General features: G+C 49.1%; 6 protein-coding genes across 6 annotated transcripts; 1 reads left to right on the forward strand and 5 right to left on the reverse strand.

The window, feature by feature from the left end:
- Window positions 1-219: 219 nt before the first annotated feature.
- Window positions 220-1,911, reverse strand: A1O9_07986 (uncharacterized protein; the record flags this gene model as incomplete). The annotated part of the gene is made up of 1 exon (XM_013403541.1): window positions 220-1,911. The coding sequence occupies one exon, from the start codon at window positions 1,909-1,911 to the stop codon at window positions 220-222; it is 1,692 nt and encodes a 563-aa protein (XP_013258995.1).
- Window positions 1,912-2,279: 368 nt separating this feature from the next.
- A1O9_07987 (uncharacterized protein) lies at window positions 2,280-3,443 on the reverse strand (the record flags this gene model as incomplete). Its single annotated transcript, XM_013403542.1, has 2 exons — window positions 2,280-2,829; window positions 2,911-3,443. The coding sequence occupies 2 exons, from the start codon at window positions 3,441-3,443 to the stop codon at window positions 2,280-2,282; spliced, it is 1,083 nt and encodes a 360-aa protein (XP_013258996.1).
- A 670-nt stretch (window positions 3,444-4,113) lies between these two features.
- On the reverse strand, window positions 4,114-5,619 carry A1O9_07988 (uncharacterized protein; the record flags this gene model as incomplete). Its single annotated transcript, XM_013403543.1, has 3 exons — window positions 4,114-4,535; window positions 4,646-5,223; window positions 5,348-5,619. The coding sequence occupies 3 exons, from the start codon at window positions 5,617-5,619 to the stop codon at window positions 4,114-4,116; spliced, it is 1,272 nt and encodes a 423-aa protein (XP_013258997.1).
- A 6,542-nt stretch (window positions 5,620-12,161) lies between these two features.
- A1O9_07989 (uncharacterized protein) lies at window positions 12,162-14,022 on the reverse strand (the record flags this gene model as incomplete). The annotated part of the gene is made up of 6 exons (XM_013403544.1): window positions 12,162-12,554; window positions 12,632-12,799; window positions 12,866-13,034; window positions 13,088-13,468; window positions 13,523-13,868; window positions 13,953-14,022. The coding sequence occupies 6 exons, from the start codon at window positions 14,020-14,022 to the stop codon at window positions 12,162-12,164; spliced, it is 1,527 nt and encodes a 508-aa protein (XP_013258998.1).
- Window positions 14,023-14,899: 877 nt separating this feature from the next.
- Window positions 14,900-17,426, forward strand: A1O9_07990 (uncharacterized protein; the record flags this gene model as incomplete). The annotated part of the gene is made up of 14 exons (XM_013403545.1): window positions 14,900-15,131; window positions 15,188-15,264; window positions 15,316-15,357; window positions 15,417-15,437; window positions 15,493-15,539; window positions 15,605-15,808; window positions 15,861-16,056; window positions 16,118-16,175; window positions 16,229-16,326; window positions 16,394-16,514; window positions 16,569-17,052; window positions 17,116-17,185; window positions 17,237-17,293; window positions 17,346-17,426. 14 exons carry the CDS (start codon window positions 14,900-14,902, stop codon window positions 17,424-17,426), a joined length of 1,788 nt encoding a protein of 595 aa, XP_013258999.1.
- An 880-nt stretch (window positions 17,427-18,306) lies between these two features.
- Window positions 18,307-20,207, reverse strand: A1O9_07991 (uncharacterized protein; the record flags this gene model as incomplete). Its single annotated transcript, XM_013403546.1, has 7 exons — window positions 18,307-18,343; window positions 18,365-18,520; window positions 18,580-18,731; window positions 18,779-19,003; window positions 19,052-19,118; window positions 19,168-20,072; window positions 20,148-20,207. The coding sequence occupies 7 exons, from the start codon at window positions 20,205-20,207 to the stop codon at window positions 18,307-18,309; spliced, it is 1,602 nt and encodes a 533-aa protein (XP_013259000.1).
- Between the last annotated feature and the right edge of the window lie 1,732 nt (window positions 20,208-21,939).

The raw sequence follows: 21,939 nt of genomic DNA on the forward strand, positions 1-21,939 counted from the left end.
CCAAAGAGGAAGGAACCGCGACCAGCACATGTTGCTTTGTGCCTCAGAAGTATCTGTGGAACATCCCATGGCCTTTGCGAGGCGCACCAGATGTCCGTCATCATCGCCGCAGCAGGAAATTGAGCATTTTTCGTCTCCAACATTGATGCAACCATCAATTCTGGGTTGCATCAAATCTGGAACGCTTCGTTTTCTGAAGCCATCGTAGAAACGGAGGGGCTATGATGAAATGATATCGAGAAGATCAGTCCCTTTCGTCCTTCCCTTCCCAGTGCCCATTTTCGCAGTCTTGGCCCCGAACTGGATGGCCCTCTTGCGTTCTATTGCAGCATGCTTCATGCCCATATCCCACATGGCAAGTCTCAGGAGCATTTTAGCTGGCTCGAGGTCCTCCCGCCTGTGAACTGTCTGCAGCTCTTCGTAATGCCTTGGAATTAATCTGTCTGTCCTAAAGCCGGCCTTTTCCCAGAGAGGAAGATCAAGGGCGAAGCGGACAAATTCTTCGTCAAGGTAAGGGTAGCGAACTTCTTTTCCCCAATGGCTCATCATGCGGTCATCCCGACCCAAGTTGCGAGATCCAATCCGGTTGAAATCAAGTTCGAGCTCATCTGCTAAGCCTTGGAATCCTTCACGAGCAAATGCTACAGCATGGCGTGAGTAGCCTGCAAAGATTTCATCCGCCCCTAGGCCAGAAAGCAGCACGCGTGCTGTGGAAATGTACATCATTTCTTGTCCAGGCTCAGAATATATCAGTTCCCGGGTTTGACCTTGACCACGCGCAGCAAAGTACAGGGCCATTGCAATCGAGAGATCCATTTCCGTATTGTGAGGATGCATAAGATCTATGATGGCAGATCTATGAGCCATAGCTTCAGAGTACGGGATATTGACAGCGACAAATCTCCAATTACGTTCAGGGCAAACATGGGTGAGTTCGGTGTAGCTGGAACGACCTGTGATGCGGTCAGGACACAATTCATATGGAGCTGTTGGGGGGCCTTTTCTGGCTGCCATAGATCGAGGGTTTTCGAATGCTACATTGATCAAGTCAATAGTCTCGTCGAGTGGTAGAATGTTGTGCGTAATTCGCGCAAGGAGCGTACAGTCGAGACCCCCTGAAAATAGAACTGCAACTTTAGCAGAGCCTTTACCTATCTGGCGGTGTGAGTGGTCAGGGATATCCCTGACTCGCAATTGAAGGGCATTGCTTAAATTAAGTTGCAGTTGTTTGATTGTTGTCGTCGTCGGAGTGCTTGGGATAGCATTCTCTGACAAGGGGAGTTTGTTTAGAGATGGAAGTGAAGTCTGCCATGGGATTTTGCCCTGGTTGACTTTACCGCTCACCACGGATATTGAATGGATGGCATCTGTTGCAACTTCAACAAGTGAAGGGTTGTTCCTTACCACACCAGTACTAGCCAAAGTCAGCGATTGTAACTCGGTTGAGAAACTGTCGATGAGAAGAGAACGTCGACCTAGCTTGTCTCGGCCATAGTAAATAGTAGAAGTGAGCGCATTGTAAAAGACGAAAGCAAATGGCCCATCAATACTACTCAAAACACTGGATATGTTCTGAGAGGACTCATGTTCTGAGCTTGTCGAAGCAGAGAGCAGGAGGCTGAAAACCTCGCTCGAATCGTTGGCGAGAACACTCTTGCCATGGATTTTCCAAGCTTCGCCATTCCAGCAGAGAATACAACCAGTGGCCTGGTCCACCAGTGGCTGCTCCTGCACAGCATCACCCCGCAAGGCGAGAACCGAGGAGGCTAAAGTCAAATGAAGATCATGGGGAGCAAGATCGACCTGGAAGACTTTGTAACTGTCAGGACCACGTGCTTTGAGACTGATAACTGCCTCATCGTCGGGTAAACGTGGCCGGGCTTTCGCGACGGATAGAAAGATGCCACACATTAAGGTAGAGGCTGTGGTGCTAAGCACAAGGACCACGAATCGAATCAATGAGGTGCAATGATGAAAGTTGAAATAGAAGGGTTTGATCGATGCGAGGGTGTACGGAGGACGCGTGGAGAGAGTGGAAAAAAAAGCGTAGCTAAACGCAGAAGGTATGCCGAGGGTCCACCACCTACGTCATTCCCTGACTGTGTCCCCCTACGGCATCCTCTGGGTGCCGCTGCGTGTCCTCTCTTTAATCCCAAGTTCGACACCTACATAACTCTATAGGTTCATTGCGAAAAATATAACTGGTCGGCTTGGGAATACAGTCTTCTCAGTATAGATATAAGACCTTTCTAACATCTATCTCAAGGTAAGCTTTTGCATTATTGATCTTTCCCACACGTCTCGGCCACACGGGCCACGATCTTGCACCCGCTCACCTTGCCTTGACTGCACAGCTGCACTCCCTCCTCCACCATCCCGAGTAGGCCTCTGTTGATCACTCTTACCGGGTGCGGGTGCAGCAAACCCTCGGCCGCCAGTGTCTCCGTCAAGCTGGTGAATTGCTTGGAGAATTCAAAGTCCTCCATGACAGCGGGAAAGTGCTTGCCGAACTTGTCACAAGCCTCGCCGGAGAAACTTATCACCACACTGAAGCTGTGTTTCACATCCTTCCGGGGAATCCCGTTGAAAAGTATAGTGCCGTACTTCTTATCCTCGCTGTCAGTGGCCTGGGAGAGAGCAGCCATACAGATGTTGACGCCGTCCTCGGAGCCAATGGTGTCCCAGACCAACTTCAATTTTCCCTGGGTATGTTCATATATCTGTTCGCCGCAGCTTGGATCTGTGTAGTCAAACACGGCCTCTGCCCCGCGGGACTTGCAGAGATCGAAGTTGTGCTTTGAAGACGTTGTCACAACAGCGTACCCGGCTCTGTTAACTCAGAAGACACTGTTAGTTGTGCTCCTGGACAATGTTCACGACAAAGAAGCTTGAGGCAAGGTAAATCCTCACAGTCTGGCATATTGGATCGCCAATGTCCCTGCTGATGAACTGCCGCCATATATCAGGATATACTCCTTCTGGGTACCGGTAGAGGCTCCAGGAATCTCCACACGAGGCAGCCTCAGCTTCATCTCCTGGAACAAGCCCAGTCCGACTGTGAGTGCACTTGTTCCCACAGTCGCTGCGTCTTCGAACTGCCAATGATCTGGCATCTTCATGCAACAGTCACCCTTGGCTGCAACGACCTCAGCCCACGCTCCATCTTCAGCCTCGTTGAAATTCCCGCCGTGTGCAAGCCCAAAGACTCTGTCGCCTTTCTTGAAGGGCTTGGTCACCTCTTGACCGACCTCGAGAACGATGCCAGAGAAGTCCCACCCCAGCAGCCCATTGGTTGCAGCGCGGCGTTGTGCGATACCTTTCACATCGGTTGGGTTTAGAGCAACGGCCACGGTCGAGGCTAAAATGTAATCCGGACGCAGACGAGGCTCCGGCCGGTCGGTGACCACTTCAGCTGAAGCGCCATTCCAGATGACGGCTTTCATGATAAGCGCAAGTTTGCTTCGACGTATTTGTCCAGGGTCTCATAGGATAGCCTTGCAGCACAAAGTCTGGAAATTTTACTGGGCCTCATTTTGAAATGTGCTTAATGGAGTTCTTTTGATCGGACTGTATGCCAGGAAAAAGTACAGAAGATCGTCGAAAAGTTTACCACATTCCCAATATCTGACATGCCCTGTTGTGTGGGCCCCACTTTGGTTCAGATCGCCGTCTTGCCTGAAGGGTGCTGACAAACCTTTAACAACATGCTTAGAGCCTCGGACTTAAGAGTCAATTGTCCGGAGGAAGCTCAACAGAAACCGTCTGCTTTTTGCTGACAACCGAGCAAGGAATTAGCAGGCGAATTTACCAAATCTGGGTGAGAGTCACTGCGGCGTGCGCCTATCCCGAAATGGACATGCGTCTATCTGGCGTTGGAGTACTGATTTCTCAGCTCAACATATCACAAGCTTCTACTGCTATTTGATATCTGCTTAACGAGCCCTAACAGAAGTCGATCTGCAGCCTGGAATCGATATTTGGGTGAGGCCTGGAGCGGAGCTGGCTACAGTATTCTTTGATTCTTGTAGTATGGCTGTGGAGGCGCTTTTAGTTCCCACTACCTACAACTATAGGAATTTGCGTGAATAGCAAAGCACACCAATCATTCTACCGTCATCGCTCCACAGTCCTTAGAACCTCCAAGATCTGTGCCGTTGTTGTGAGTGGTACAGGATTTGTTCTGCACCACATATCCTCCAAGCTTCTCTCTGCCAGTAGCTGCAATGTCTCCTCGCCTTCGACACCTACTTCTTTTAGCGTTCTGGGCATGCCAAAATCACGGAATAAACCATCAAGGACGTCTCCTAGGTCGGCCTTTGATTGCCTCAGTCCACGAGATTCGAGGATCTGACGAATATACGCATCAGACCACAAGGCGTCAAGCGCAAGTTGCTGGCGACTCGCGTTGACGACTGCGTTATACTTCATCACGGTCGGGCATAGAACGCATGAGGTGTGTCCGTGAGCGACATTCATAGTGCCGAGCTCGTGGCCGATTGCGTGTGAACCACCGAGATGGACGCCCCTGCAGAGACCTATCAGAATGCAGAAATCAGTCAGTGAGTCCAATTGTGGCCCTGAGAGGCCTTCATAACAGCTTAAATGAGACTTTTCAATCGACCTCAAATTTCTTCTGAAAACATACCGTCCATAGCATAATTCGATCCAAACTGCGTATCCAACCTCGCTTGTAAATCTTTCGGATCTCTTCTCAATTTCAACAAGCCCCTCGCAACCAGCACCAGTCCTTTCTTTGCTGCATTCTCCGTCTCGACTTCGATATCGGGGTTCAATGAAGCCAGCAACTCGACGCAGTGGTCAATAGATCGTACACCAGAGCTCATCCACACCCACTCGGGCGCGTTTTGAGCAAGCTCCGGGTCAAGAATCACCACATCAGCGAATAAACCTTGTAGCACGAATATCTTCTTAACACCGTCCGTTGCATCTATGCCACCTGCGTAAGGTGAGTACTCTCCCGCAGAGAGCGTCGTAGGGACATTGATCATCGTGAAAGGCGGAGCCTTGACATCCGGCGGGTCCGTTGACGTGTTGTACTTGTAGTCGATATCGTGCAGCATCACCGCCTTGAGCTTGTCACTCATGGCGCCTAGCTCTTCGAGAGTCTTGAGATCATTGGCGAGACTGAGTCCAGCGAGCTTGACACCGTCCGTGATTGAGCCGCCGCCCAATGTCACCACGATATCAGCGGCGGAGTTTTTGCTGTATTTCAGAGCAACATGTGAGCCACAGGCTAGCTTGTTCAAGGGATTTCAGTGAACCGTGAGATTCATCGCGGCATATCGCTCGGCTCAGAACCGGTTCACAAAGTCATAACAAAACTCACATTTCTCTTGCTAATTCCAGAACATGAGTCCACGGCGTATGACTGGGAAACCCAATCTGCTTGGCCACGATTTTCGATCCCAGCGCCTTCTCGAGCCTCGAGAGACAGTCCGTATGTTGGGCCAGGGAGCCTGAAACGACAATAAAGACGCGTTCCTTGTGCAGTCGGTTGACATGGCGCGACACAAGCTCTGGGAAGGGTAGCCCGTAGGAGACGAGACCTCGTTTGCGCCAGGGAAATGTCGGCCGCGTTGTTTCCTCGGACATGGACATTTCGAGTGAGCTCATCTCGTGGTACTGCATATTGTTTTATGTAGAAGCTTGCGGCAAGTTGTTTCGTTGCGTGACAATGAGAGTGAAACCTATTACTGAAACGCTCTTACTCCTTGAGTGATATAGTACCTCTCCCTCCTGGTGTAGACGTTCTCTTCTCCTGCTTAGATTCTGTTTCGCCCTGGTTATAAAAACTGGCTGAAAAGCCATAGAGTTTGAACTTGGGATGAGCTGCACGGCCGCTGAATTCGGAAAAGCAATAATACCTCCTGGAGCGACACAATCGGACTTGCTGGACTTCGAGGCTAATCTCCATGCGCTCTTGATGCAGAACTACGCGCTGTTCCAAGAAATTACTTCATACTTTTGCACTCATCCGAGGTTGGGAGCTAGCCTCTGCCAAGACGGCGTCTTCATGAGGCTCGAGTGGTTTTGTAAATGCCGCCCAGTCACGGATCCGAGATCGACGTACAGCAAACACACCATCGTTCTCCTCTCGCCTGGCATGGGGAATTCGTGGAGCACGAGTTACGATGGACCTTAGACAGAAGAGTGGTGAGATGCTTATACATACATAGAAACCGAATTTTGCTTGTTCCACGTGCTCTCGGCCCGAATGGATGATCATCTGAAGAGCAAAATAAGAGATAGAGATCTTGATTATCCTAAATTGACTCGAAAGCGGCCTGGCGTGACTCAGTGTGCCAATACATAGTATCCACCATCGGCTAACCTACCGGCAAGAGGTACCGGGCAAGAGTTATCGATAAGGAATCGACTTACCCCGTCTAGCTGCGGGAGATCATCCGCTGGTGCCTTTCTAATCTTAAAAAATTTGCGGTCAACCGGCCCCCTGGGGCTGGGGTTCTGGGGGTGCTTTTAGCTGACTACCAGGGGTGCCCGAGTGGAGGGCCCTCCATACGCATTTAGGTAACGTTGGTTTAATCGCTTGTTCGGTGCTCAAGGATCTCGTATCAATAGTTGGCTGCTGGGACGAAGAAGCAGATCGTGAGCGGTACCCAAGTAGAGGCAGGCTCTATAATGGAACATTGACAAAGTTTTTTACTTTGAGTGCGAAGTGCGTGCCTAACCCACAAGCTATGAACGTGCCGTGACTAATAGATAGTGTTATGGTTGTTTATGCTAACTAGAGTGTATGTATATAGCAGGGAGTATGGGGGCCTCATCGCTTCGCTCACAGCCTGTACAGTAGTCCCTACATCTCGTATTCGTAAATCACCATTAACCAAGAGTACATGGTAGAATCATGAGCACTACTTGGACGTTCTCTTACTCATAGGCCTTGATCGAGGAAATTCAGAAGAGGCACGTCTTAACTGAGACAAGCGACACTGGCAGGGGACATTATAATATGTGTAGAAACTTTACATCTCATCTGCACTGGACGGCGATTTCTCCAGTGCAGCTCCTCGCACGAAGTGAACCTAGATCGCGCTCCAGCTTGCTACATATTTGAGTTCCTCCAGACTATCCAGGACGTTCAAATATAGTTACTATATATGACGTGTCAGGGCAAAACTAGGATGATTTCAGTCAATTGATAATGAGGAACAAACGTTCAGGTCTACTATCTCGCCATCGATGTCTTGTTGTCAACTCTGCCCAGGGACCAAAACCTAGTAGTCTACAACTTTCGCTTTGATGAGCGCTCTCGCTTGCAAATTCCCCAGAATCCCAGCGACTATCCCTTTCACAAATGTATGAGAATTCAGCCCTGTATCTAGCCAGACATTTCTGTGTATGACATGTACTAAACCCTATCCCAAGACAAGTCTTTTGATGTTATACCCACGTCCGGGATGCACAATGCACCTTTCTCCTCCCACCAGCCGAAAGATAGTCTTCTCCAAGATAGATCAATCCCATGTGTCTATTTTCATCGTCGTAATACTCATGACCAGTATATTTATGTCCGTCACTATATCCTTCGCCATTATCACCCTGGTGGCTACTGCTACCCTCGCTATACTAGTGGTCGTAGTTAGGTTGATTTTCTTCGTGGATATCCTCAAGGTCGGAAAACAGTTTTACCACCAAGGCCAATCAGGCTTGCTGTAATGCGATTCTGGTATCTAAATCAAGGTAATTACTAATACACACAATGTTGCCGAATTTTGTCCTCAGACACCTGCAGACATGCAGCACCCTAGAATAAAACTCTGACTTAGCATATTAAACTATTATTAGTCGCTAAGGGGAATATGATAGCGATTGACTATACCAGTACCCATTGCGAAGGAATAGTGTATGTGGCTAAGGCGCATAAGCATTGGTTTATGTTAGCCCGAATGCTACCTGAAGTGCCAGGATCAGTGTTTACGGCATCGAGTGCGATATTCTTGGAGATTACGTCTGTCCATAGAAAGCCAATCAATGATATTATGACACCCCAGCTGGTCGATTGTAGCAATCTAATGCTCGTAAGGAAGGTTGCTTGCTTGGGAGCTATACCCCATGCGCTTGTACAGTTGGGGAAACCCGGGGATAGTAGTTCGTGCAACAAGCTTTAGGGCTCCCAAAAAAGGGGCGGGCGGAGTTCTACACCATTTAGGCGTCCCGGCTTGGGGATGCAGACTCCCCCCTGACGAGACTAAGTACTTCTGAACTGTTGATCGGGCTTGATACTGAAGAGGCATGCATTACTGTTGGCCTGTCCAGAGACAACAACCATAGTAGGAAATAGCCCACGCGACATAAGCACGTGACACCATTTTGATCCCCGTATTGCGATGTTAGGCACCCAAAGGCTCATGGATCAGGACGATCACCCCAGGAAGCCTATGCGGCTGGGGATATGCGGCCTGGTCTACGTACCGCCTTTGATTTGTCCTCAAGCGTAGGTAAATTTCTTCATCAACGTACTTTAGGTAAGAAGAGATAATATTAGAGTCCACGTTTCAGTATGGATGCTGTGATTAAATCGATATACACTCCTCGTTCATTACTTAAAGCCGCAATTCTCCTACGACATACCTATCATTCATTCATCTTATAAAATAACTCACTACTATACGTACTTAAAACAAGTATCTCGATAGAGGCTTCAAGCATATAAAGTATATTTGGTAAATATCGACACTATGAGTTCAGAAAGGCTCCCTCCCCCCCCCCACCAGGTGTACCACAATCTTCCTCGAGCTCTCCCGCAGTGAGGCTTGAAGAATTACAGCCAGAACCATAGCCCGGCACACAATCTTCCACAGGCAATCCCCTAGCGGTGCCTACGCCAGTATACCCAGAAGATTCTTCCTCGCGTACCCCCCTGCCCGGCAGAAGGCCTTTCACGGGCAGTAACCTTCTGACGACCGAAGATCCACGCTCAGAGCCTTCTTCCTCGCGTCCGCCCCCACATTCCGCAACCCCATCTTTCGAGGGCCTTCACCTGCCGGGGAGTGATGGACCTCTTCGGATACCGTCGCCACATCCCTACCCGAGTCAAATGACGAATGAAGAGCGTGAAATGATGGTGGGAATAGGACGTGAGGCACCAAGGACGCCCACGGGACATCATGACCGCCCCGTAACACAATTGGCTAAGCCGCTAGAGGGCGACCCATCTAAAAAATGGCTTGATCACACCCCCCCAAAGATCCTCAAAACATTACACATGAGGAGCACAAGGAACGTCGGCATGTAGATGTTTACAATCATGAGGAATCTCGACAAAGGAGATCAGCGGCCAATGCAAACAGGATGCATGATCAAAACTTCCTAGCACGTGCTGAACATCATCAGGACAACTACAAACAGCGCGGCAACTACTACGCGACGAACATCGATCAACGGGACTGGTACTACACTAACAGCTTACAACTACGCAAGAGGGGGTGAAGAACAAAGGGACAGACATCAAGATGCGAATTTCGCCCAAAGGGAAGCACATCAGAGAGACAATTATACCCAGAGGCATGCACATCAGAATGCCAATTACGCCCAGAGGCATGCACATCACAAAGACAATTACGACCAGAGGGACCGACATCACAAGGAGGCTCAGAGGCAACGCTGGATTTTAGGTGGAGGTACCATCGGCGCGGGCCTCACGGTAGGCCTTGGGACTTATGCCCTTCGACAAAGCGTGGCGAGTGATGACCAGACCCCACAGCCAACGAAACGGTTTGTTGCTCGTGATGAGTCTAATGACCCGGCCGCGCAGCCAGCGAAACGGTTTGTTCCGCGCGGTGAGTCTGATCCTGTCGCTGGAGTTAATCCCCATGGTGCAGCTCGGTTGGTCCGCTTTTCCCACGATGACAGGTTGGGTACTCCTAGTACATTTCCCACCAACTACGGTGCGATGCAACCTGACCACGTGCGACCCGGGACACAGGCTGGAGGCACGGGATTAACCGACGAGGAAGTATCACAGCTCGGTCAACCGCGCAAACCGGACAAGCCATATGTCGACATAGAGGTTCCGGAGACCCCTGGGTCCAATCCCGCCCCTGGGTCCAATCCCCCCCCCTAGGTCCAATCCCGCCCCTGCGCCCAGGCCCGCCTCTACGTCGAATCCGGGCAGACCAATAGGTAGAAAAGCTAGATGAACGAAGCTGGAGGGGGTTGACTATGGAAAACATCCTTCCACAACGCTCTTCTAGCTAATTCCCCGATCACCAGATAAGCGCTATATTAGTGGTTCGCTAAAATAGCATTGGTAGGAGTAGGTCAATGTTATCTTTATTGCGAGCACCATCAGTCACGTAGCATAGGCAGCCTCGAGTGATACCAAATCCCCAAATCCCCTGCTGTATCCCCCGTCAGATCTTTACATCTTGTAGGGAGCTCCAGAAAGTGTTGTATCTTCGGCCTACTGGGCTGACCAAGGACTCTTTGACCAGTCACTCCAGGCATCCATTGAGAGCTAGAGGCCGACCAGACTTCTTCCGTGGTTTCTGAGCTGGGACTTCTCAGCAGGTTCAAGGGGTGGACCAGTACCAGACAACTTCCTAGGCTATAACACGGTTCGGAAATAGAACTAGCCTCCGACTAAGTTGGTCATGGCGTTAGTAAATGGCTGGGAAACCCAAAGTTTTCAACCTTCGTGTTGGCTCTTTGTATATAGAATAACTCCTAGCCTTGCTTCAGTGTGCCTAAGGGGGTCACGCCGGAGGAGTGTTAAGAGTAGTGCTTTCCACGGCGCATCATTAGCCTCTTTAGCGTCAAAGCAATACCTTCTAGGAATTTCTATGAGTAGCCACGCCAGTATTTTCGATGGCAACCTCCCAATTGTTCATTAGTGCCTCTCATCCCATCTCCACCATCACAGTAAATTAGCATGAGCCACCGCGCCAGCAACGAACGTACTCGTAGAGAATTGGACCATAGCAAAGTATCCACATGGCTGGTGAGTTCCTCACGCTCTAATGAAAGCAACTGTTGATGTGCCCTAGGAAGGCGCAGATGAAGTGTCCCACGCGACGGCGTTGAGTTTGGCGGGTCTCGGATGGCTAGGCCGTGTGAAGTGACCAAGAAGGTCCAGGTAAAGATAGATGATACCTGCAATGTCGCTATAAAGACGGCTCTAGAGCTTGAGTATGTGAAGGCGACGTACTAGATTCCCTCTACTGATACGGGTCTATGGAGTTCAAGAGTACCGGTCTCCATGGTTTATAGGACAAGTATTATAAAAGCAGGCAAGCTAGCTCTGGAAGGGCTGTGCTGCCGGCATGCCGAGTTGCTAAGCTGCATAAAGCTTTGTTAGAATTAAGCTTTCTTTAGCCATAATCCTAAACAGCCATAAGCTTTGTAATGGTTATATAATATAATTAAGAATCACAATGAGACCTGCGGAGTCGTCTCGTACTAGCCCAAAACCCCTAGAGTTACTTGGATTAGAGATACTAACTTGCTTAGTGATCTTGTGTGAATTTATTTCAATAACTAACTTCTAACATTCTAGTAATATATACCGCAAACTCCGCAAACACTTTCTTCCAAGAATTAAGAGTACCAAGAGCTCAGTGGTCGAGATATTGGAGGAGCCTAAATTACTAACTGCGCAATAAAAAGGCACTTTCCATTAAAATTAGGTGTAAGGCGACGATAAGGGAGTGATTCGTTAGATAGAAGGTGGTCACAGAACGCGACCTACGCAAGGATATAGGAGATGTCGATGTGTACACAGAGTTTGATATGCTTGAAATCAAAGCAACTATCATTTTTCTCGGCACAGTGAGTTTCTCGTCACCTAGGCTAACAGGTCCCTTCACAACTGGCTCTTAAAATGGATGGGTGGAAGACTCTACTTATCTTAGTTATGTTGCTTGTTCTTTTTCCTATATATCTTTGGCCGTAGTGTGATCCTTTCTCGCTCATATTCCATAGCTATGGCCCTGAGGCGACTAAGCTACCTTTGACGACGTCGTCGTTGCCGTCTTCTATACGAAGGACCCTATCATAGAGGACAACACTGTCGACAGATGTTTTAGCATGACAGAGTGACAGAGTCCAACACGTGGCAATCTTTACGCTCATTGAGAGCCACGTTTCGTTTCCCGCTTGCTCTTCCTATCACATTCTTTCATTCAGCGTTCGATGCTGGTCGAACTTTCAATGTGCCCTGGGATCTTGATAGTCGCTTCGATATCGTTGCTGCTCTTCTCATCCGCAACCAAGGCGTCAACTCCGCCAGCATCATCGACATATTGCTTAGTCTCCTCCCAAGATTCAGCGACCTTGTCACCGAAAACGCCCGCGAGATCTTCGAGCGTTTTGTTCTTCGTCTCAGGGTACCAATAGTAGACGATGACTACGTACAAGCAGTCGAACACAAGCCATATGATAAAATATCGCCAGGTGATTGCGGCAATGGCTAGTGGAGCTGTTTGTGTCATTAGAACACCCATGACATTGAATACCACGTATCCGCACGCCACACCCACCGGACGGATCTTGGTTGGCATGATCTCCGATGCATACTGTTTTACGTGCTGGCGTCAGCGGGTTCCAATTTCAAGACATCCATATCATTAATGAGAGACACGAAAACACTCACCGTAGTCCCGAAAGTATTGAGCACCGCTGCATAGCCAAAGACCGTAAGGTAAATACCGACATTGATGCCCTTTGCAAGTCCCAGGTTGGTGTTGCTACCGCTTTCAAATGCTGCCCAGAGAGCGATAATGATGACTGATGCTGGTATCATTATGGCATAGGACAGGAACTGCATGTCAACCAATTAGGATCAATAAATTCCTGCCTCCTCGGGATAACATAGGGTGTCACTTACCAGGGCATTCCTGCGACCCATGCGGTCGAACCAAAACCCTATACTGAGCACCGCGAATGTTGAAACGGTGCCCCAGACGCCAACTAGGACAAGAGACATGACAGCAGTTGTCTGAAGCAACTGGTAAATCTGGACTTGATAGACCGCTTGAGGAAGTATCCCCGTAGCCCTGAAGACCATCATCAGTAGAAGGGACTTTGGGGGTAAACAAGGGAAACATACTGTTGAAAGAAGTAGAATCCCATGATGAGAAGGACACGCCTGCGATAGGACGCCTTCTTGAAGATAGCGGAAACCCCAATTCGCTCACTTTTCTCGAGTTCAATCTGCGCTCGAATCTGGTGGAATTCGCGAGCATAGAATGAATCGGAGACATTTGGATCGTCTCCATGAATTTTCTTAAGCACATCAAGCGCCTCCACATAGCGATCCATCAAGGCCAACCATCTTGGTGATTCCGGCATCCAGGGTGAGCCTGCCAGCATGCAAATGCCCGGCAGAAGCTGAAAGCCGAAGAGAACTCGGAAGGCAGTATTTCCGGGAATAAAATAGAGACCCAATCCAATCCAGACTGTTAGACAGTTTGCGAGGGAAATGTTCAGCCTGCCAGGTGGGTTAGAGTGAAGGTTGGAATCGAATGTGAGGGCGTCTACTTACGCGAATAAAGCACCGACTCTCCCACGCATATCTGGTGGAGATATCTCGCTGGCATAGACAGGGCAAATAGCGAAGATGATGCCCGTTGCAATTCCGCCTATGATACGTCCAACCAGGAGCATGGGGAAATTAACGGCTGCAGTCTGCAGGATGATGCCAACGAAGGAGATCAGACAGCCAATGCGGATCGTCCACAGCCGGCCATATTTATTGGGCAGCCAGACGTTCACCAATGTACCAGCAGCACAAGCTGCATAATAGGCAGAGTTGAATGCACCAATGGTCGTAGGAGTGAAATTATAGTAGGTGATGAATTCAGAGTAGCCTAGGACACACGATATGATGCCTGAGCAGGTATCCTCTCGAATCAGCGAAATGTCCTCTGTGATGATAGGGAGGTATCTTTAAAAGCGACTGCAAGAGAGCTCACCGAAGTCGTAGCCATAGAATGCACCACCGAATGTGATGTACAACAGGCAGAGGGCTTGGAATTTCTTCATCTTGACGATATTGATGACCGACGACGTCCCGGCCAAAATTACCAATTTTTGAATAGAATAGGAAAAGGCTAGCTTCTGTGAAGGCAATCGTGTTAGGCGATTTGCGGAGAGCGCTCTCTTATCTAGGTATTTATCACGATCTGATGAAGCCTACTTTGGGTCTATTCGTTCCATCCTTATCATACAAACTCGTTGCGTAAAAGTTGTTGACAAAGGCCTAGACCACTGCTGTCCGCAATCGTATATCGCTTGAAGTGAATTGCAATTTTTTTGCTAGCTAGATTCTCCAGATTTGCAAGGCCAAGACGGCTCTGCATTGAGACGAGATGCTCTGGGGTACCCCATGGGTAAGATGCAGAGGCTTTGTCTCATTTGTGGGAACGCATCCCCCAAATGGAAAAGTGAAGGTGGCGGGGCCGGACAAGACAAGACGGCGTCTAACATGCACTAGGTTTGGAAGACGATCGAGAGGAAACTAGAAAATGAAGTCAGAAAATAGACTGAAGACGCCTTGAGTGCCAAGATGCCGACACCAGTACGGCGGATGCGGTCGGGGGAAAGTGAGGGAGACATCAACTGCAAATGCGGAGCTCGGCAGACGAGGCCGCGTTCTTACAGTTCTTCCTGTCATACTGCTCTCGTCTATCAGGTAGGCATTTTCGTTGCTGGAGCACAAAAGCGCCTTTCAATTGGGCAAAAGGCCTCATGGTCGTTCGCTTGGAAAGTCCCTGATTGCTGAAACACATATGACTGCAGGCAGGGGATCTGAAACGTGTGTTTATGCCAGTTGATCTCAGGCAGAGAAGTAGAAGGATTTAAGTCTCTGGTATAATTGAACACTGAATATTTATCCGCGACACAAATACGTCTCCGAAAGATGAGTCTTGACATGCTCAACCATACGGGCGTGACCGCCAATGGTTGCGCCACAGATGCTGAATCGCAGAAGTCGATGGATAATTCCATGGAGCATCTCGACCACCTTGCTAGGAGTGGAATTGAAACACGTCTGCCAGTAAAACCAGATAATTGGGTTGACATTCGTCAAGAGGTACTCTGGAAGCCTCACCGTCGAATCAGGGTCATTACGATCGGGGCTGGCTTCAGTGGTAAGACACTTCTTGGGCTTTAAACCTTGGAAGCATCTCACATAGTGATTCATCAGGCTTAACCCTAGCAAATAAGATACAGCGAATTCACAAGCTCGATGATGTGATAGAACATGTCATATATGAAAAGAATGTGAGGACCTAGTACGAGAACTTCAAGTCCGAGGGTCACTAATTTTGTCAGCCGGAAATTGGTGGGACCTGGTTTGAGAATCGTTACCCGGGCGTAAGTATTGGACACTAGACATTCGAGATCTGTGTGAAGGCACTAACAGAGTCGGACAGGTGATGTGTGATGTTCCTGCTGTAGGTTTTGGGCTCACAAAACACTGGCCGGTAGCATTTTGACAAGCTCCCACAGCACATTTATACTTTTCTTGATATTCCGCATCCCGAGTGGAGTAACTAGTAAGGAAATTTCACAGGAAGGCTCATTGAAAGTTACGTTTGCTCACCAGCCTGGTAATCAACAGCTACGCTACTGGCCCTGAAATACAGCAGTATCTTAAGCAGGCAACCAAGCAGTATAACTTGGACAGAGACGTTAACCTCAATTCAGAAGTGAAATCAGCGACCTGGGATGAGGAAGCTGGAACTTGGAAAGTGCAGGTGATCAAGGGCACAGAAGTGATCAATGATTGGTGCCATGTTCTCATCAACGGCTCAGGGGTTCTAAAGTATGACTGTTTACTGTGTAGGGAATAAATATTCGCGCTGACGAGGCGCCAGTCACTGGTCCTGGCCAGAAATTCCTGGTCTCTTCGAATACAAAGGTTACAAATGTCACTCGGCACACTGGCAGGAGGGATTCGATTTCTCTGGCAAGAGAGTGGCGGTCGTGGGCAATGGGTCGTCCGGAATCCAGATTGTTCCGGAGATGCAAAAGGTTGCGAGCCATATGACAAACTTCATCCGGTCGAAATCGGTGAGGGACCAATGCCAGATTATACGACTAAGCGCAACCAAGGACGCTGACTCTGACTTAGTATATCTCGGCACCCTTTGCCGAGGACTTTTCCAAATCGCCAGGTGGAAACCCTGCTTGTGAGTACTACAAACTTCATGTGCCAGGAATGCCACTAATATTACATTCACAGATACAGAAGAGGAAAAGCAGCGTTTTCGAGACCATCCGGAAGGCTTAAAGATTATGCGAAACAAGCTGCTGCATGTTCAGAACACTTTCTATTCAGCGGTGCGTGCACTGCCTGTTGAAAGCAGACAGAGACCCAGAATGATTTGCTGATTTATAGGGGCTATAGCTGATTGAGGGTGCACCAACAAACCTTGAGGCCGCGGAGGGTGTAAAATCGCTTATGGTAGATCGCTTAGGAGGCAACAAGGAGCTGATAACAAAATTGGTGCCAGATTGGTCGCTTGGCTGTAAGTCTATCTCCTCGAACTGTTCTGGAATGTTATCATTAAGGAGTTCGGCAGGCCGACGTTTGACCCCGGGAACCGGCTATCTGGAAGCGCTGACCCAGAGTAACGCGGAGCTCGTTGACGACCGCATCGCCGAGATCACCGAGACCGGTATCAGAACCGTTGATGGCCAGCACCGAGAATTCGACGCCATCATCATGGCGACGGGATTCGATGTCTCTTTCAAGCCCCGGTGGCTACAGATTGGTCGAAAAGGTCGTTCACTTGCGGAGGACTGGAAAGACGAACCATCCAGCTACTTCTCGCTCGCCACAAGTGGACAGCCCAACCACTTTATCTTTATGGGTCCCGGTGGCCCAGTAGGGCATGGCAGCCTCACTTCAGCTATTGATTGGACGGCAGAATACGTCATCAAGTGGTTGCTCAAGATGACCAAAGAGGACATCAAGTCCTTCGAGGTTAAAGCAGACGTTCAGCAAGATTGGAACACGTGGGGCGATGAGCTGATGAAGAGGACTGTCTGGTCCAGTGGGTGCAGGTGAGTGGGAGAACATGGTCTTTCTTGAAAGAAGAAATGCAAGTCGCTAAACTGCTACTGTAGGAGTTGGTACAAGAATGGCAAGGTTAATGGCAGAGTTACAGCCCTGTATCCTGGGAGCATCCTGCATTATGTGAGCCTATCTCCTCTTAGCTACGTCAAGGGTGTTCTAACATTCTATCAGAAAGATATGGTAGAACATATTCGAGGCGAAGATTTTGACATCTCTTACCACAGCAAGGTACGTATTGATCACACAATGAAAGCTAGTGAAATCTCTGACTTCCTCAAAGAATCGATGGAGATTTCTGGGAGATGGATTTACTCAGCTGGAGATAGACAAGGCTGATTTGGGCTACTATGTGACTTGCTGATATGACGAGAGGCTGGCGTGTACTTCAAATGTGAGACCCAACGTGCATAGACATGAGAAAGACAAAAGGCTAGATCAAATTCAGGCCGGAGCTGGCCAGCACCCAAAATTCTAGTTTGTCAAGTCGTCACATAATTAATAAGAACTTGAGGACTTCACTCTCGTTGGCCAATACCATAGCCTGCCAGTTACCAAAAAGGTTGGATGAATCTCTGATATCTCTTCCTTAGGACAAGGGGAAGAAGGGTGCCTATACATCTGAACTAGTGGGGCGGGGAATGCCTCAAGACAGCATTCAAACACCAGTCCCCGTTATATACAATTGCTTGGATCAACTCTCCATGACGTTGTAGGGAAAGAATTCTTGTCCTGACCCAAAGTCCTGTGAAAGACTGCCCAGAAAGTCCGGGTCGAAGATGTCAGGGACGTTAGGAAATTGGTAGTGCAGTGGCATGGGCATATCTGGAAGTGTAGCACCATCCGCTGCCATGGTTGATGGATCCTCCTGGAATACCCTTGACGAGACGGCCTCACGTGAAAGATTGTTGCTAAACGCCCTTCCGTTGGAGAAACTGTCCCCTGGTTCTTCAGTAAACGGTGGCCACCGACGAGAATTATTGGCCTGGCCGGATTGAGGGCCAGTACCACTTTGCGTCCTAGCCCTCTCTTCAAGCGTCTTGAAAATCGTCTCGAACAAGTGTAGGATCCAGCCGCAAGCAGGCCATGTCTTCGCTATCTCTACGCAGGCTAGCATAAGAAGGCGTGCTTTGTTCTCGGCCAGTTTCTTTTGAATGTGGTCTGACTGTCGTACCATGAGCACGTACATCGACAGGGCCGAGAAAAGACTGGGACATCTGGGGGTTCCACTTTAGAACGATACTTCAATCTTTCTTAACGTCACGGAGAGCTCCATGATGGCTGTGGTATGAATGAACTCACATTTGTAATTGGGAATGTCGCAAAAGGCCCAGGGTCAAAAAATCCTCAACGATGCTGGTTATTCTCTTTGCTGCCGAAACTGCGGTGGACTGTGCCAACTTCGTGTCAGCCCGCGCTTGATTGTTCTCAGGCCTGTGTAGGAGAATGACATGCTGGCTGATTGTAGAAATTAGCTTCTTGGTAGTGAGAGCTCAAGGGCACACGTCGATCCATACCTGTACGTCAAATCCAGCAATTGAGCCCAGAAGCTGTCCTCTCCCTCGTATTCGCTGTTTCGAAGCTCTGGAGGTAGTTGCATTCTCCATTGCGTCAGATCGCTGCTAAGTTCTTCACAGCTCAAGGTCGGTCTTGTTTTGCAGGTAGGAAACTTCATCAAGTTAATGTTGCCAACTGCAAATGTATTAGCTGGTGCACCTGAATAGGTGCTTTCCCAGACGTCTTACAAATTTCTGACAGTTTGCTCATTGCTATCACGTATAGCACGTGCATCCTGCTTTGTTTGCCGTATATTCCCAGAGTGGAAACGTTTTGCGTAAATTCTTCTTCAAAGTCTGATTCTTCAAGCGGTTCGACATCGTAGTCATCATCGCGAATGCGAAGAGGTCGGCCAATGTTTCCGGAACAGTGGCGGTCTCGAACCTATTTTTGTAAACTCATAGACTACAAGCAAAGATAAGCAGATCATACATAAAGTGACCACCAAATTCGTTTCCACAAGCGACGATCTTTAGTCCGCAATGTAGATTCTTTCGTTCTCCACAAAATTAGCATCTTGTCCGGAATTAGCGTTCCGTGTGCCTTACGATCTATGCATGCCTTTGCCCTGAGCATTGCCAATGGCAATTGAAAGCCAGTAGAACATATCTTTCTCATCCATGGAGCCACTCCATAAAAAGCTGAGCAAGAAGACCGATTGAATCAGGGCCACTTTATTCGTCTCGTGGTCGGCATCATGAAGAGCCTTTGCCCGCTTGATGAATGTCTTCCTGGCAGCGTTCCGATCTTCAAAACCGGCCTTGGTGATGACTTTTTCGTCACAGATGGTACTGGCAACGGCGTAGATGGCGTTCAATACGAGGAGAGATTGTTGTCCTGACTCGTATAACTGCGCAAATTCTTCTCGATCGAATATCGGGAAAGCTGGAAAGACGCGTTCAAAGAAAGTCTGAATGAGCTTGTTGGAGACTGAGTTCTCAGGCAAAATGAAAGCGCCCCGGATGTTCAGACATTCGATCTCCTCCGCGTTCAGTCTCGCATCATAGCCAAGGTTTTCGGGCTTGTCGCCGACAGAGGCTGGCAGTGGAACCTGAATAGTGGATGGTGAGCTAGAGTCAGACTCGGCATCCACATTCATGACTTTTTGCACAACATATGTCAGCAGCCACGATTCCCCAAGATACAAGGTCTGGACTCCCTGCAAGTTGCGACCCGGAGGGGGGGCTAATGGTAGTTCGCTGAGTCGGGCATACAAATTCTCCGACCCCTCCTTGGGGAGGTACGGGGAGCCATTCTTAAGCTGCGGTGACGGAAAGTTGGGAAGAATCTCCAGTTGCTCGACACGTAGATACCGGCCGTCGGGCTGCTTGGTCACGTCGAGGACTGGACTGAGAAGGGTTCTGGGCGAGCGGACGCCCGGTCTCTCTCTCGAAGCTACTGCGGCCGAAGGCTGAGTCTCGTCATGTGCAGTTGACGTCGAGGCGGTAAATTTCTTCGTACGTGGTCGAGTGTACCTTTGGTGGCAGTCAGTTGTTTATCGACAAGATGTATGCCATAGCAAGCTTACCGACCCCTTTTGGACTCGATCAGCTGGCACTGGGTCTGCGTGTTGATGCAGTTTGAGCATGGTTGGGACCGGAATGCATCGCAACGGATGCGTCTGACATGACAGAACGAGCAGGCAACCCTCCCTCCACGGCGTGGCTGATTTGGCTCAACAGTGCTAACTTGAACTCCACTGGAGTCATCGCCCATCGTCTATCGAAGCTCAAACCGATACTGAACAGTATGTTGCATGTGGAATTGAAGATACTTATCAGAATATCGATCTTCTCCTGAGTAATGTCCTTCTGAATTCCTGCTTGGTTCAAAGCGTGCAGAGCGTTGTGCGGTGTGGGAGGTCGACAGGAACCTGGTCATGCAATCCCTCCGCATTCTCAACCTATCCCTGGAGCCCAGATTCATGAGCGCGGGGTTCGCGAGGCACCATCACACTGAGTGTACTCCGTATATAGTCTAGCGCCACTAATCAGATAGGCGAAATCTGGATGCGACCCCGCCATGCTCATTAGGCTTTGACTATGCCGATAAAATCCCGCTCAAGCCTGGAAGTTTGCCTGAAACTTTCCCCAGGCGGGACGGGTAAATATTGGGGAAGGAAAGGTCTTACTAGGAAAGTGTCCCCTGGCTCTTCGAATCTCAGAGCTCAGTTGCTCACATCGAGCCATGGCGAATCGATGCATCTAGCACTCAGTACCTCGGCTCTCGTACCGGCTTCTCATCAGCGTCTCGCTAATTAGGTTTGACTAAAGTACGACCCGGTACTTTACAGTTTGACCGTGCCCGTGAAGTCCGGCAAAACAGGCAAACGCCGTCTTGGCTTTTACCCTCATGAATCGACAATGTCGATCCACAAGATGCCACAGAATTGAGGAGCTACTTGAAACATCTGAACCTGGTTGACTGTATATTCGTCCGTCGTCGTGTGGGTAAACAGAACGCTCAATGCTGCCAGTTACCCCGTTTAAGAGGCTACCTAGCATACACGAGAAGCGAGAGAGGCGCTGCGAACTGGCTCGTTTCGGAAGCAGTTACAGGTCCCCAGAGACCGCTGCCAGTCGCTCAAAGGTGTCGCAACGATCCTTAACAGGATTCGTTGCCAATGGAGATTGATGAGAACTGACGTGAAATACTCATTGTCTTCGAGCACGCTGTCCAGTACTTTCCAGAGGCAAATCGGGGAGATGAACTCGTTTCTTTCAATGAATCCATCGCCAGTATTTCGAAAGATGGACAGGTGCCGCTCTTGTGAACACTGATTTCGAATCGTTACCAGACAGATATGGCTGGCCTAGGATCAACGAAAATGGCTATCGCATTCAAGAAGAGATCTCCGGGACTGAGCGACCCCTCAGAGTCATAGTTCTAGGAGCAGGAGCATCCGGTATCTACTTTTCCAAGTTTGCATCTGAGTCCTTGAACAACATCGACTGGATTTGTCACGATAACAACGCCGATATCGAAGGAACGTAGCTCGAGAATCGGTAAGCATGTTCTAAGCAACACACAGTATATGTTGGCGCCGAGACTCAAACTCGTAGATAACATGGCTGCGCCTGCGATATCCCCTCAGTGAGTTATCAGGTTTGTGGTGACTCCTCGGGTCCTATTTCGCATTGACCAGACACACCGACAATGACATATCACTAGTTCACCTGGACTCGTAAGCATATCTGGTCACACTTCTACTCCTACTCCAAAGACATCTGGGAGTACTGTCGAGATGTTTTTGACCGATTTGAGCTACAAAAATACATAAAGCTTAACGACAAATCATCCGTGCAAAGTGGAACGAAGAG

The sequence above is a fragment of the Exophiala aquamarina genome, assembly GCF_000709125.1.
Source record: "Exophiala aquamarina CBS 119918 chromosome Unknown aczIA-supercont1.6, whole genome shotgun sequence".
Taxonomy (NCBI): Eukaryota; Fungi; Ascomycota; class Eurotiomycetes; order Chaetothyriales; family Herpotrichiellaceae; genus Exophiala; species Exophiala aquamarina.